The 16,172-nt window shown below is 35.6% G+C and overlaps 2 protein-coding genes across 2 annotated transcripts; both read left to right on the top strand.

Annotated features, from left to right (window-relative positions):
* The first annotated feature begins 1,460 nt into the window (after window positions 1-1,460).
* LOC107897498 (uncharacterized) lies at window positions 1,461-13,039 on the top strand. The gene is made up of 12 exons (XM_016822984.2): window positions 1,461-2,043; window positions 2,966-3,511; window positions 3,880-5,097; window positions 5,212-5,536; window positions 5,764-6,019; window positions 6,118-6,334; window positions 6,559-6,911; window positions 7,051-7,590; window positions 8,341-9,538; window positions 9,876-10,223; window positions 10,664-10,901; window positions 10,980-13,039. The coding sequence occupies exons 1-12, from the start codon at window positions 1,972-1,974 to the stop codon at window positions 13,037-13,039; spliced, it is 7,371 nt and encodes a 2,456-aa protein (XP_016678473.1). The 5' UTR covers window positions 1,461-1,971.
* LOC107897508 (uncharacterized) lies at window positions 11,381-14,566 on the top strand. The gene is made up of 3 exons (XM_016822993.2): window positions 11,381-13,705; window positions 13,847-13,998; window positions 14,115-14,566. The coding sequence occupies exons 1-3, from the start codon at window positions 13,343-13,345 to the stop codon at window positions 14,404-14,406; spliced, it is 807 nt and encodes a 268-aa protein (XP_016678482.2). The 5' UTR covers window positions 11,381-13,342; the 3' UTR covers window positions 14,407-14,566.
* Window positions 14,567-16,172: the final 1,606 nt, after the last annotated feature.

A 16,172-nucleotide genomic window follows, 5' to 3' on the forward strand; every position in this document is an offset into this window, starting at 1 on the left:
ATATGAGTGCATGTGTGAATAAGGGTGGCAAATGGCTTGGTAAATAACCTTGTTTTTTTTGTCCACACGGGTAGACACACGGGCGTGTGTCTAGGCCGTGTGTGACACACAATCCACCCCATGGGCATGTGATCCGGCCCTGTGTCTCCTGCATCTTAATTGCTGCAAAACAAAATGCTTAGTATCGAGCACACTGGCAGAGACACGGGCGTGTGTCTCAGCCGTGTGAAATGACACGGCTTAAGCACATAGGCGTGTGACTTGGCCGTGTGACTTCAAATTGTTGATGACATCATAAACAGAAAGTTACATGGGCTAGGGACACGGGCGTGTGTGACCACACGGCTTGCCCACACGGGCGTGTCCCAAGCCACATGAGCGTGTGACCCCTGTTTTGATGAAAATTTTTATAAGTGTTGGAAAGTTTTCTAAAGTTTTCAGTTTAGTCCCGAACCGCCTTTAATGCATGTTTTGAGCCTCGTAGGTCGAAGCTCGACCCATTTTCTAAACGGGTATTATTTTTTCTCAAACTCGTTTTTCGGGCCTATATTTTTGTTCAAACCTTCCCCACTTTTCAAGTAGGCCTTCGGGTTAGGGCACTCGGACAAGTCTATTCAAGAGCCAAATCATGAATTAAACCTTTTATTTTTTTTATAAATTTTTAATAATTTTTTTGATTGAATCAGAAGAATTAATCAAATCGAGAACTATTGATTTGACTGGTTAATCCCTTAGTCTAATTTTTTAAGAAAAAAATTTAAAAGTAAAAACAATATATAAAAGAAAAAATAATATTTTTTGTCTTTTTATTGTCGCATGTCAATTTTTTTAATTGGTTATCTTTTTTAACCAATAGACTTACACAATTTAACTAATTATTGAACTAAGAGAGGTCCATCTTGAGAAAAGAAACTAGTTTAGGTACTAATTTTTTTTAAATAGAATTAATGGTTTGATTAATAGAGGTACCAACTTGGAAAAAAATGATTTAAGTACTACTTGTGACAAAAAAAAATTAAGTACCAATTTATGATTTAAGCTTTCTAGAAAATTTGACCTTTTTTTTGTATTTTTGGTATTTATATTGTATTTTATGTATTTTAAAAATAAAAATATTCTTTTTTTATTTTTGGGAATTTGATATATTTTTTTATAACTTTCCTATTTTCTAACAATTTTTATATTTTTTTATATTTTATAATTATTTTTCCATTTTCCTTATTTTTTTGAATTTATTCTCTTACTAATCCTTAAAGTGTCGAAAATTTTAAGTAATAAATTAATAAAAGAAAATTAAGTAGCAAAGTGATAATTGAGAGTAAGTTTGAGGTTAAGTGCTGCATTTATCCAAATTTTTTAGTTCAATATGTAATATTTCATATCTTGTGTATTGCAATAAAGACTAAACATTTTCCAAAGGAAACAAAATACGAGACGTAACAAAACCAAAAAGAAAAAGAAAAAATACGAGACGTGAAATCAGAGCGCTAAAGTAGAAGAAAAATGGTTGTCCTTTAAAAGAAAGAAAAAAGAAAGGCAAAAGAGTTAGAAGACTTTTATAGTCAGTAAGGGTGCGGACTAGAGAAGACGATTAAGACCCATTTTTTCTCTGATTCTCCTTTTTAAGGTTTCTTCATTGTCATTTGGCGATATAAAAGCATGGCAATGGAAATGGCTTTCTATTTCTGTTGGTGCTGTCGAATAAAGTGTGATGTCGAATAAAGTGTGATAAAGCTTAGCTTGATAATGTATATTAGTGCTTGTACGGAAGATTAACTTTCATTTTTGATATATTCATCTTTCTTCGGAGCTAAGAAACGGTTCACTTTCTGTTTGTTTATTGTGGGTTTCTTTTGAAGGTTGAAAGTTGAAGTGAGCTTCTAACTGTGTATGTTTGCAACAGATATTCAGAGGAACGACAGGAGGTATAGGTTCAAGTGAGCAGAGTATTGAGTATTGATTAAAAAAGATATGGGTTTCATTGATATTGTGTTTCAATGGTCTCTTGAAGACATATTCAACGATAATCTTTATGAGGATCAAGTGAGCTTGCTTTGTTCACCATCATAATCATCATCATCACCCTTGAATCTTTGGTGCTCTTTTTTTGTTAGACCTTATTTATGGGTTTTCTTTGCAGCTTTTGGAATATCCACTTTTATATGGAAGTTGAAAATGTTTGCTCTTATACTTAAAAATAGCTGTAGCAGTAAGCTGGAATAAACTTTCTTTGTGTGTATGTGTGTTGCAGCCCTAGCCCATTTCTGCATTCTATATTGTGTACGTCTTGCTTTTAGTCTGTCATTGGCAGCTAGCTAAAAGTGGCATATAGTTACGTAGGTAGTGAATCGAGTATAAGACTTGTGAAATTTTTGCTAACAAGGGAATTAGGAACTAATGGCAGCTAAAACACAATAAACTGTTATTTTCTTGTTATTAAACTCTTTTGAAATTTTACTAATAGAACTTTTTGTTGCTATAGTTGTTGTGCACGTTATAAAATACCTCAGAACATCAAAAGCCCTTGAGTTGATCTTAAGCTTGTTTAGTTCAACCAGAGAGCTGAATAAAGATTGAACATAATAAATTTGTTGAATGGTTGAGCTTGGCTTCTAAAGGTTGAAATTTCCTTAAGTTTAAGATGAAAATGAAAAATCAGTTAAAAAAGCTGAAGTAAGTAGCTCATATGTGCCTCATGTGTGTTAGTGCATTCTTTAACCTTAATTATGTAGTTTGATCTAATCAGTACCTTTAGGCCTTCCATTTGTTATGAATTTAGTCCTTGATTTATTTATTTTGGAAAGACAAGGAAAACGATATAAGAGATTTGTTATTGCACTAGTCTCCAAAATGGTTTTCTGAATCAAAGGATTAAACTATTTCCACTTTTTCTTCTGTCTCTATTGTTAGTCTGTTGACTGTTATGGATTGATTTGATCTGTTTCAATTTGATCTCAATTGCTAGGTGGAAATGATTCCAGTTTCATTTCAGTCGGTGGAACAATATTTTGGGTCATATCTTTTGCCTTTGTTGGACGAGACACGCGCAGCATTGCGCTCATCTATGGAAGTTATAGCTAGAGCACCATACGCCGAAGTGACATATCTTAATGAATCAAAGTCACATGGAACATTGCTGCTTGACGTGAATGTTGATTACTGGAGAAACAGGTTCAGTGATCGTGAGAAGGAACCATACAAAACATTGCCTGGAGATGTTTTTGTCATAGCAAATGTGAAACCTGAAACTGCTTCTGATTTGCAAAGGGTAGGAAGAACCTGGATTTTTGCCCTAGTCACAAATATCCAAGAGGATGATGATGAGGATAATAGCTCATCTACTTCATTCAAAGTGAAAGCACTGGAAGATTTTGTTTCTAAAGATGAAGCGCAGAAATCACTATTTGTAGTTCACTTGACAAATCTAACCACAAACACACGAATATGGAGTGCATTGCACATGGAAAGAAACTTAAAGATTATCAAAGAGGTTTTGCACGCCGATTCCATGGTATGGTACCACAGTGCAAATATGTTTGAGGTTTCCTTCTGTAAATGTGGCATTATACTGGATAATTTGCAATTGCTTTTCATCGTTAGTGGTTGCTTATGATGCAAGTGGCTATGTTTATTAAGCATCATGCAGTATGCTTATTCTTTGTGTTGACAAGTTGAGACCTTGCGTTTGTCCAGCACAATTAACGTACCATGAGTTTTGCATTTCATATTTTCCTTTTAGCATGTGTTTCAATATAACCTCATAAACAGTTTCCATAAACTTATTGTTATTACTTGAGGACCATGTTTGAGGAATTTATTGTTGCTTTAATGGTATATATTCGCAGGAATGAATTTTGTTAAATTTCATGTTGTATGTAGGTGGCAGAAAGCTGCAGTCTCTGTTCTTCAGATATTGGTGGAAACTGGAATGAGATTTTTCTGAAAAACTTGCTATCTAAACTGAATGAATCTCAAAAGAATTCGCTTGTTGCTTGTCTCAACAAAATGTCGTGCAATCACAAGTCTCATGTGGAACTTATTTGGGGTCCACCGGGAACTGGGAAAACTAAAACTGTTAGTGTGCTGCTGTTTGCTCTGTTGAGGATGAAGTACAGAACACTCACTTGTGCCCCGACAAATATTGCAATTACAGAAGTAGTTGCATGTGTCTTAAAGCTGGTAAAAGAAGCTAAGAAAGCATGCTCTGTAGCTGATGATCAGTTTTGTTCGTTGGGAGACATCCTCTTATTTGGCAGTAAAGAGAGACTTAAAGTTGATTCTGAGATTGAAGAAATATTTCTGGATTATCGTGTAAAAAGGCTTACAGAGTGCTTTGGGCCACTAGGTTGGTGGCACTGCTTTACTTCAATGATTACTTTTCTTGAAGATTGTGTTCCTCAGTACCATATTTTCTTAGAAAATGAATCAACCAAAAAGCAGGAACATGTTAGAGAAGATGGAAACCAGGAGAAAGGATGTTGCAGTGAAACTGATGGTAAGAAGGGGATACACAAATCATTTCTTGAATATGCAAGAGAAAGATTTGCCACTACTGCATTACCACTGAGAAGATGTGTGTCAATTTTACACACTCATATACCCAAAATCTACTTTCAGGCACATAATTTCAAAGACCTTGAAACTCTTTCAGGCCTGCTCAATTCATTAGAAACATGCCTGTTTTTTGATGGTTTAGCTTCTGAAGAAGTGGAGGAGCTCCTTTTACTTTCAAAAGATGATAAATTGCTTCCCCAAAATCTCTGTGACACATCTCGCTTGTTGTGCTCAATAAGAAGCCAGTGTCTTTCTGTTTTGAGAAGGCTCCGTGATTCTCTTGGTCAGCTTAAACTGCCAAGTGCAAGGAACAAAGATTCCTTAGTACAGTTCTGCTTTCAAACGGCTTCTTTATTCTTTTCCACTGCATGCAGTTCTTATAAACTATATAAACTGGAAATGAAACCACTGAATGTGTTGGTAATAGATGAAGCAGCGCAGTTGAAAGAATGTGAATCAGCCATACCCCTGCAACTGCCGGGTATTGTAAATTCAATTCTTATCGGTGACGAATGGCAATTGCCTGCCACAGTTCAAAGTAATGTATGTAAATTATACTTGGTTTCTTGTCTTCTTTTATCTCCAAAATTCCTTTGCAAATTTTCCGTTCATTTATTTCTGAAAGCAACGTTATCAATTTGTATCTTTTCGTTATAGGTTTCTAATGAAGCTTGCTTTGGAAGAAGTTTATTCCAAAGGTTGACTACTTTGGGTCATTCAAAGCACCTACTGAATATTCAGTACAGAATGCATCCATCAATCAGTTTCTTCCCAAATGCGTGTTTCTATAATAAAAGGATCTTGGATGCAGCTGGTGTTAAGCATAAGAGTTACGAGAAACATTATCTTCCGTGGCCTATGTTTGGCCCCTATTCCTTTATAAATGTATCTGGAAGAGAAGAAAAGGATGATGCTGGGCGTAGCCACAGAAATATGGTTGAGGTTGCCCTTGTGCAGAGATTGGTGCAAACTCTGTTCAAAGGTAATTATCTGGAGCTTAATTTGTAATGCTATAATATATATTTTTTAATATAATTTTTCTTATATCTGGATGATTAATTTTCTGCCGTTCGCTGCATTGCCTTAAAGGAGATGGTTCAATTTAAGGGCTAGATGAGGCCTTTCCAGTTCACTTTATAGTAAAATCAGAAAGCAATATTCATGTATAGATTGATTTATTTTTGTTATATTGGTCGCTTTTTCACACAGCATGGAATAGCTCAAGAGAGAGACTCAGCGTTGGCATAATTTCTCCCTATGCTGCTCAAGTTGTCGCAATTCAGGAGAAACTTGGTAGGAAATATGAGAAAACTGATGGCTTTGCAGTGAAGGTGAAGTCAGTTGATGGGTTCCAGGGTGGTGAAGAAGATATTATAATAATATCAACTGTGAGATCCAATAGTTCAGGAGCACTTGGTTTTGTATCCAATGCTCAAAGAACTAATGTTGCTCTTACGAGGGCTAGGTATTTCCTTGGATTAACCTTTTTTTATATCTCCAGTTTCTGCACTGCTGTGATAAGTTGCAATATATTACTTGTTTTTTTTTTTTTTGCTTTCTCAGGCACTGCCTCTGGATTTTGGGGGATGGAAGAACACTGGCCAAACATGAATCTGTTTGGCAGGGTTTAGTGCATGATGCAAAGATGCGTCATTGTTTCTTTAATGCTGATGAAGAAAAGGGATTGGCTAAAGCTATATTTGATGCCAAGAAAGAGTTTGATCAGCTTGATGACTTGCTTAATCACGATAGTGTTCTATTCAAGAATGCCAGGTGGAAGGTTGTAACTTGTACTGGTTAAAACTTGTTATCATGCTAGGTCTATCAAGTTATTTTTGTTGCCATGAAATCATGTTTGAATTTTGTAAGTTTGACATGAAATTTTTTTATGGAAGCTAACAATGACATGATTTATCCTTATTTTAGTTGACGAGATTGCATTAGATACTATGACATTTTACACTTAGTGGTGAATTATTTTATTTTCATTTTCTATGACTTCAGGTTCTTTTCAGTGATAACTTCAGAAAGTCATTTGGGAAGGTGAAATCTGCCCAGACTCAGAAATCAGTTTTAAACCTTCTGTTAAAACTTTCCTGCGGCTGGCGGCCTAAGAAGAGAAATGTGGATTTAATTTGTGAAAGCTCTTCTATGGTCTTGAAACAATTTAAGGTTGAAGATCTTTATATTGTCTGCTCAATTGATGTAGTGAAGGAACAGAGGTACACTCAAGTATTGAAGGCTTGGGATCTTTTGCCATTAGAGGATATTGTGAGGCTGGTTAAGCGCCTTGATGGCATCTTCAAAATGTATACAGATGATTTTATCTGTCATTGCAATAAGAAATATTTGGAGGGGTAATGACCATAATGGTAGTTCTAACATGTAAATATGAAATTTGCCTTTCTTGAGTATGATTATTATGTCTTATATGCAGTAATTCTTTATGTCTTATATGCAGTAATTCTTAACTTTTCTTCTTTTTTATTTATTTAGGGATTTGGAAGTTCCGAAAAGTTGGACAACCTCATTTGATATTGTCAGGTTTAAAACTTTAAGCCAAGATAAAATAAAAAACAGTTCATGTGGTAGTAATGCTTCAGATAATAGATGTTACTTAGAGAACTCAAAAGTCAGTGAGAGCTTACTGCTGATGAAGTTCTACTCTTTATCATCGGGTGTTGTGAGCCACCTTCTCTTTGATCATGATGGAAGAGAACCAGAACTTCCATTCGAGGTGACAGACCATGAACGTGATATAATTTTATTCCCAAGAAGCACTTTTATATTAGGCAGGTCAGGCACCGGGAAGACTACTGTGCTGACTATGAAGTTGTTTAAGCAAGAGCAACTGCACCTGTTAACAACTGAAGGTTTTGATGCAGTTAACACAAATAGGGTTAATGATGTCTGTCTGGCAAACAGAAATATGGGTGGTGTTGGAGGCACTGAAGCAACTCCATTGCGCCAGCTTTTTGTCACAGTCAGTCCTAAACTTTGTTATGCGGTGAAACATCATGTTCTTCAATTGAAAAGGTGTGTTGGATAATGAGATAAAGCGCTAGCTTAATGGTAGTATGAATACCTTTGAAATTATAGTTGGCACAGAAAAAAAAAAAATTTGGATATACAACATGGTTTACCGCAGTGATAAAATGATAGGCTTAGACCTTATGAAGTCTGAACTCTTAAGTCCTACCACCCTTTTATGTTTTATTGCAATGAAACCTTTTTCTTAAAATTTATTTTCTAATATTTTGGAAATGTCCTGTCATGTTTGTGGTTAAATCATAGCATTTGCATGTTTCAGGAAGTGCTTCCTTTTAGGGTAGAACATCAAATTAACTTTTTTTAAAGAATCCAGTAAATGTAATTGATGGTCAGAGCATCATATATAGACCCTAGAGTGGAAAACTGAACTTCGATGTGTTGCTATGTAAAAGCTGATAATCTTGCATATTCTCTTTGAATTTTGGTACAAAACAAATCATTGAAAAGATTTTTGTCTAAAATTGTTGGCAACTCTTCTCTATTGTATAATCCTGCAAAGTGTTTTCTGACTTTTCAGTTTTCGAATCTATGAAGGTCTTTTGACTATGTTTAACGAATTCTGCTTTCCTATGGTAAAGTGTACAGGTTTCTTTGTTACTGTTTACATGGTTTGTTATTTTGTTGACTCCCATGTAAATTAATTTGATTAACTTTTCTTTTAATTAGCGCTCCGGTTAGGGTACTTTATTTAGATGCATGTATTTTTTTCCTGGTTTAACAATCCTTGTTATTCAGGTTTGTCAGCGGTGGAAACTTTTCTCTAGAGGGTGCTTTTCAAGATGTTGATGATACTGATGGTGCAGCACAGTTCAAGGATATTCCCGATTCATTTGTGGATATTCTTCCCAAGGCATACCCACTTGTCATAACTTTGCAAAAGTTTCTGATTATGCTTGATGGGACAATTGGCAACTCATTCTTCGAGAAATTCTATGATGCCAGGGAGCTATCAAATATGGAAGTTGTAAATGCTCCAACCTTGGTACGAAATTGTATAAGAACAAGGGAGGTAACCTATGAGAAGTTTTGTTCAATTTATTGGCCTCATTTTAATGCTAACCTGACAAATAAGCTTGACTCATCCAGAGTCTTCACAGAGATAATGTCTCATATAAAAGGGGGCCTGAGATCAGGGACTTCCTATGATGGTAGACTCAATGCGGAGGATTATGTAAAACTATCTGAGGGTCGGGTGTCTGCCTTGAGTTCACATGAGAGGCAAATGATATATGATATTTTTCAAGATTACGAAAAAATGAAAGGAGAAAATGGTGAGTTTGATATGGCTGATGTTGTGGTTGATCTTCATGTAAGACTTCAAAATGAAAGGTATGAGGGTGACATCATGGATTTTGTTTATATCGATGAGGTGCAAGATCTTACAATGAGGCAGATTGCTCTTTTCAAACATGTTTGCAAAAATGTAAGTGAAGGCTTTGTTTTCTGTGGGGATACAGCACAAACTATTGCCAGGGGTATTGATTTTAGGTTTGAAGATATACGATCCCTTTTCTACAAGGAGTTTGTTTTGGAATCAAAATGTGAAACAAATCATGAGAAAAAGGAGAAGGGTCAAATATCTAAAAATTTCCACTTAAGCCAGAATTTTCGTACTCATGATGGCGTCCTGAGGTTAGCGCAGAGTGTCATTGATCTTCTTTACCATTTCTTTCCTTTATTTGTTGATATTTTATGCCCTGAAACTAGCCTTATATATGGGGAAGCCCCAATTTGGCTTGAATCTGACAAGGAAGACAATGTAGTTGCCAAAATATTCACAAACAGTGGTAATGCTGGGGCACATATGGTTGGATTTGGAGCAGAGCAGGTCATATTAGTACGTGATGATCCTGCCAAGAATGAAATTTTAAAGTATGTTGGCAAGCAAGCTCTTGTTCTGACCATAGTGGAATGCAAAGGATTAGAGTTTCAGGTATTTTGGGTTTAGTAAATATCCTTGTTTTCTATCATCCTATTATCTGCTAGTTTATGCATGTCAGTGTTTGTATTTACTAGAAATGCTCATTGATATTTTTGTGTTGTCTAGCTAATGTTTTCTTTCTCGAAAGTGCAGAACCTAAGCTCAAGTTGGCTGGCTTGGCTTTCACCAAAAAATATATATATATATGTTTACCATTTGTATTTACTAATTGATCGGGTCTGCATGCATCTTAGTGGAGCCTTTTTCACGTCTTCCTAGTCTTTGTTTGAGAAGATGTCAAAATGATTTGTCCATGTTATGATTAGTTTTGTACATGACATTTCTGTAGGATGTATTATTGTACAACTTTTTTGGTTCATCACCTTTAAAGAATCAGTGGAGAGTTGTATATGAATACATGAAGGAGCAAGGCTTTCTTGATGCCAGTTGTCCATCCCCAAGTTTCAAACAGGCAAAACACAACATTATGTGCTCTGAATTGAAGCAGTTATATGTTGCCATCACCCGCACAAGGCAAAGGCTGTGGATTTGTGAAAATGTCAAAGAGTTTTCCGAGCCGGTGTTTAATTACTGGAAAAGGAAGTGCCTTGTTCAAGTTAGGAAGCTGGATGATTCTCTTGCACAAGCAATGCAAGTTGCAAGTAGTTCAGAAGAGTGGAAGTCACGTGGTTATAAGGTTTGCTGTTTCTTGCTTTAAGAAGGTGTTCTACAACTCTTCTGGTTGTTCTAGTCAGATAAATCTTATTTGTAAATTCAATTTGTTAAAAATAGAATGTTGATAATGGCAAGAAAAGATAGAAAAATAGAACACACAGATTTACGTGGAAACCCTTTTGGGAAAAAATCACGGATAGAGGAAAAGAAAATTCACTATGTTGAATTCGAATGATTATAAGGAGTATAGACTGTGTCTATTTATAGGTTTAGAAAACCTTATTCTAATCAACATCTAATAGAATAAGAATTTGGGTCATAACCACAATTAATTTAATTGTATTTATAATCTATTGTTAATATTTTTCATACATGATCCAAGCTATATCCTTCTATTTTCCAAAGAATTGATCTTTGTGCAAATCTAACTACTCTTTTCTCCCACTAATTTGTGTCCTGCAGCTGTTGCATCAGGATAACTATGAGATGGCAACAATATGCTTCGAAAGAGCAAATGATACTTATGGGGAAAAACTAGCTAAGGCCCTTGGACTTAGGGCAAATGCTGACCGATTGCATGGATCAAATCCCGAAATGGCTTCTATTGCCAGGAGGCAGGCTGCTGATATTTTTTATTCCATTGGCAAGGCTGAGCGTGCTGCAGAGTGCTTTTACATGTTAAAGGAGTATGAAAGAGCGGGTACAATTTCATTTTCCCTCTTTGTACCTAGTTTATACCAGGATTTATGATTCTGAAAATATTGTTTTGAAAATGCAGGTCAGATTTATTTGGAAAAATGTGGGGAATCTGCTCTGGAGAGAGCAGCAGAATGTTTTGTTCTTGCTGGATGTTACATTACTGCAGCAGAGGTGTATGCAAAAGGCAACAATATCTCAAAATGCCTGTCTGTTTGTACGAAAGGAAAACTCTTTGATATGGGATTGCAATACATTCAATACTGGAAACAACATGCAAAAGCAGATGAAGAAATGGCCCAAAGAAGTAAGGATTTGGAGGAGCTTAAGCAAACATTTCTGGAGAACTGTGCCCATCATTATCATGAGATTAATGATAAGAGAGCAATGATCAATTATGTCCGAGCTTTTGATTCCATGAATTCAAGACGAAAATTCTTGCAGTCCTTAGAATGCCTCGATGAGCTCCTATCATTGGAAGAAGAATCAGGGAACTTCTTGGAGGCAGCAAATATTGCTAAGTTGAGAGGTGACCTTCTGCTTGCTGCTGATCTGCTTGGGAAGGGTGCACAATATGAGGAGGCTGTGCATCTTATTCTATGGTTTGTGTTCGCTAACTCTCTTTGGTTAGCTGGGAGCACAGGGTGGCCGTTAAAGCAGTTTAAAGAGAAAGAAAACCTTCTATCAAAAGCTAAGTCATTTGCTAAGAATTTGTCACACTGGTTTTATGGGCTTGTTTGTTCAGAGGCTGACATTTTACTGAACAAGCCAAGCAACTTGTTCTTGATGAAACAATATTTAAGTGCTTCTCAGATGCACAAGAGCACCCGAGGTGAAATGTTAGTTGCTCGAATAATTCTAGATCATCACCTTCATTTAAATATATCGAATTATGAATGGATAGATGAATTGGTCTTTGATCTAGCAAGCTATTCAAAAGAGCAAATTTATAACAACAGGGTTTCCAGCGAGACACTTGTCTACTTTTGGAATTTCTGGAAGGATAAAGTTTTGAAGATATTCGAGTATCTTGAGCATGCTGAAAACCAATATGGAACTAATGATTCTAGAAGATATGGAGATTTCTGCTTGAATTATTTTGGTGTATGGAGGCAATTTAACAATCTGAATCCTATCTATCTTCTGAATTCTGACGCTGAATGGCTGAGAAAACTGGAGAACAAACATGTTTGCAGAAACCAGAAGCAGGTTTCTATTTCAATCCATCAATTTGTCTCAGCTGCAAGGAGTTATTGGTGTTCAGAATTGTTCTCTGTTGGCCTGCAAGTCTTGAAAATGCTTGAGCTACTCTATAATTTCTCACACCGGAATTCTTTGTCATCTTTTAATCAAAGCAGGTCTCTTACTCATATCTATGAGGTTGCAAGTTTTCTCTTGAATTCCAAGTTTCTGAACAGCCAGCATGCAGAAAAGGATTTGATGAAGTTCGTCAACCTGTCAGCAAAGCACTTCTTTGGCTATATATTTCCTCTTGATTGGCGAGAATCATTGAGAGAAAACATGATTTCTCTTAGAGAAACTGAAATCTCAAGGAAGTTACTTGAAGAAGTTATATTGGAAAGGACCGGATCAAAATGTAATAGCTTGTCATATGGGGAAATTGGAAAGGTGGCGTTGATAATTCTTGGATCTGGTGAGCTTACTACTGAATTTTATGGGAAGAATTTTGAATGTTTACACTGGAATAGCGCATGGAAGAACTTCATTGTGAATCTCAAAGAGGATAGAGGTTCTCCTACATTTTCTACGACTGACAATATCAGTGAATATGTTGGGGAGAATAGAAGCTCAGGAACTACAACTGAATCTGCTGCTTGTCATATCAAACAAATTGGGAGTATTGAGCCAGTTATTTTGAAGTTCCATGAAGCTTTACAAGATACGTATAAAGTAAACTGGAGGACAATATCTGATTATATGTCACCGGTTTGTTTCTTGTATCTTGTTGAGCGCTATCTAATGTTGTTATCCTTCGTCAACGGATACTTCTTCTCTACAAAGACGACGTTTGTGGAATGGGTTGTATACCAGGATGGGAGACCCAGCTCAACTTCCTGTTTTGTGGCTGTTAATAAACAATCCTTGGAAGACATTGTTAAATTTGTAATTGACATGGTTTAGCAGTTCCTGTTTTGTAATAGAGAGACCATAGATTGGATCAAGAAGTCTCGTATAGCTGTGAAGGAGTACCATTCACTGCTGGTTTTGCGATTGGTTCTCATTGCATGTTCTCTTCATTTGAACTTTGGCAAGGGCCTTGATTTACTTTTTGACTTGCTGGGCCAAAAGAATATTACAGAACTACTGCCCTGGGAGTTTTATGATGCTCTTCGGAGAAGGCAGAGAAATAATCGTCTGAATATTGATGTGAATCTGCTTGCTGATGCATTTAAGAAAATTGGAAACCCTCTGGTAATAGTGAGCATGCATGGAAACTGTCCTAAATTTGGATGCAAAGATGCTATATTTGTAGATATGAAGCTCAACCCATGCAAGGAGGAATTATTGAGAATTTTGTTCCCTAAAACTGGATGTTCTCAATATCAAACTGCTGGTTTCTCTTGTGAAGTACTTCTTCCAGCCAATTACAATGAAGGGATGAGCTCAGAGGTTGTTCCGTTTTCAAGCTCGGTTTCTCTGCCAGATCAAGACTTGAATACACAGAATCAAAATGTTGGTGATCTGCAGTTTAACCATGATCGTTTTTGGGAAATTATTGAAGCATTAGCGGTGGTGGATGGTATCAAAGATCTAAGGACCTTTATCTCGTATGCTTCAACACTAATGGTAATGATTATATGCACGTTACTAAATTACCTCAGATGTCTTGCTGCTTTTTCCATGTATTTTATATTTCTAGTATTATTACACTGTTATAATCTTTCTTATTGCTGTTTTTTGTTTGTTCATCATCACCATTTTCTGTAGGTGTTTCTAGGAAAACTTGTTTCCATAATAGATGCTGGAACAAAAGAATATTTGCTGAAGAAACCTGCAGGTGGTGAAGACGACGACTTTTCAAGGGATGCAATGAACGTGCTCAATCTAATGAATCAACTGCATAGTGAACTAGAACCGAGGTTGGTATCGTGCATTGCTTTTCCAGTTGTAGTTGAAAGATGTCATTTTACATGACATGATTAGTGAAAGCATATTTCCTTACAAGTTCCCGCTGCTTTCTCCATTTCCTTTTCAGTAAGCTGAAACTTGAATGTAGCGTTCCAATAATTGGTGCCCTTTGCGAGGAGCTGCGTTCAGGGTGGTCTATAATGATGCCTCTGCTGCAGCAGCAAGGCTACTTGGTAAAAGACGGCAACCATGCATCTGAAGAATCTGGTGATCATTGTGATGTGGAAGAGAGTATAAGTAAGGCTGAGGAATGTAGTAAGGGTAAGAAGCCAGCTTCAGCAACTACTTTCAATTCCAAACCCCAAGGAAACAGTAAATCTAAGAAAAACAAGAAGAGTCGAGGCCGAAATCGAAAGTAGATAAACATTCCTAAAATTCAGTGGTTGCATATAGCACATTCGCTTGTAGCATAGATCTTCGTTTTAACTTGATGGTTGAAAGTTATGATAGAAGTTCTGGGATGACTTGAAAGCCCATCTTTGTACTTGATACTGAAATCTATTGTCTGGATTGGGTTTGCATTGTGTGTTTTGAACTGCAACCTTTCTGAAAGTCTCGGTAGATTCTAAACATATGGCCACCTTTCTCATAACTGATCCAGCTAATGAGAGCAAAAAAATAAGAATAGTAAAACCAAGCAAGTTGAGCCTGTTATTGAAGCCCACAACTCTGAAAGCAGCTCATTCCTTTAAACAGAGAAAGTACGCCATCTTATTTTCGAAAAAATAAACAGTCTCAATCCCCTTACTACCGTTGAATTAAAAATATTATATATTTTTTAAAGGTAATTATTTGATACACATAGTAAGTGGGTTAAATTTTTCACATTTTTATTTTTAAATTTTTGAAAAATAAACTATGCTCAAGGGTATAAAATCTTAATTTCACCCATGTATCAAAAAGTTACCCATTTTATAATATTTTAAGAGAACCATTTTTAATTGTTATGTTTCAATTTTAATTAAATTCGTAGTGCATATTTTTTTTTCTTTAGCCTGTAACATCTTCTACCCGTATCCGTTGCCAGAATAAGGTACGAGGCATTACCAGAGTTTACTGAGCATTTTCAGATAATTCTGAATAATTTATTATTCATATTGTGAAAATAATCATAATGTCCCTCTATTGGCACCTTAAAGCCCAAAACATACATTTAAACATTCAATTCACATTCATGTCACATAAATGTATAATTTAAACATTCAATAACTCAATTCAAGTTGCACGGACTTACTTTATTGCTTATTCGTATTTATAGTTTTACTAATCCGAAAATTTTTTCTTTTTCACGTTCAAGTCTCATATTTGAGCCACCCGGATCTTTATAAATAAATTAATAGTTTCATTCAATTTTATGATTTAAATAATAAAACAATTGATTTCCTTCATTTTGGTCATTTTTGACATTTTTACAAAATCGTCCCTACAGTTTTTCTTTTATTCAATTTAGTCCATGAGTCTAAAACATACAAATTATCCATTTTAAATGTAAACCTATTAAGGGTGGCAACAAACAACAGTATGTATGTTACCCGGATGAAATATGAAATACTTCTCTAAATTTTTCATCCCATTTGCTTTTGTTCGTTTGGTTACAATTCCTAAGTCTTTAAATCTCAAACTTACTTCATACTTCATCCGGAATTATTACCTTGTTGCTCTAACTTCAACAAGAGCTTCATATTTCATCCGGAATAATTACTTTGTTGCTCTAGCTTTAACAAGAGCTTCATATTTTATCCGGATAACTGAGTTATGTTTTTCTTCTTGTGTGAAAAACCCAACAAAACCCTTGCTAGCTGAAAATTCATATGTTTATTTTCCTCCTCCTCCTCTCCATTCCACATCCTAAATGTATATAGCATTCTTATAAGTAACATTATCTATGATCTCACTATTTACTTATAAATTTATTTAAAGCTGTCCATTCGTGTCATAGTCACTAAATTATTTTTAATTTGAGCTACAGAGATCCAAATTAAGATCCGTAAATTTTCCCTGAAACTTGACTCACATATCTTTCCACCATAAAATTTTCAGAATTTTTGGTTTAGCCAATTAGTACAGTTTATTCATTAAAGTTTCCTCTGTTTCACTATCCGACAGTTCTAACCTCTCTTCACTT

Source organism: Gossypium hirsutum, chromosome A01, assembly GCF_007990345.1.
Source record: "Gossypium hirsutum isolate 1008001.06 chromosome A01, Gossypium_hirsutum_v2.1, whole genome shotgun sequence".
In the NCBI taxonomy this organism is placed as follows: Eukaryota; Viridiplantae; Streptophyta; class Magnoliopsida; order Malvales; family Malvaceae; genus Gossypium; species Gossypium hirsutum.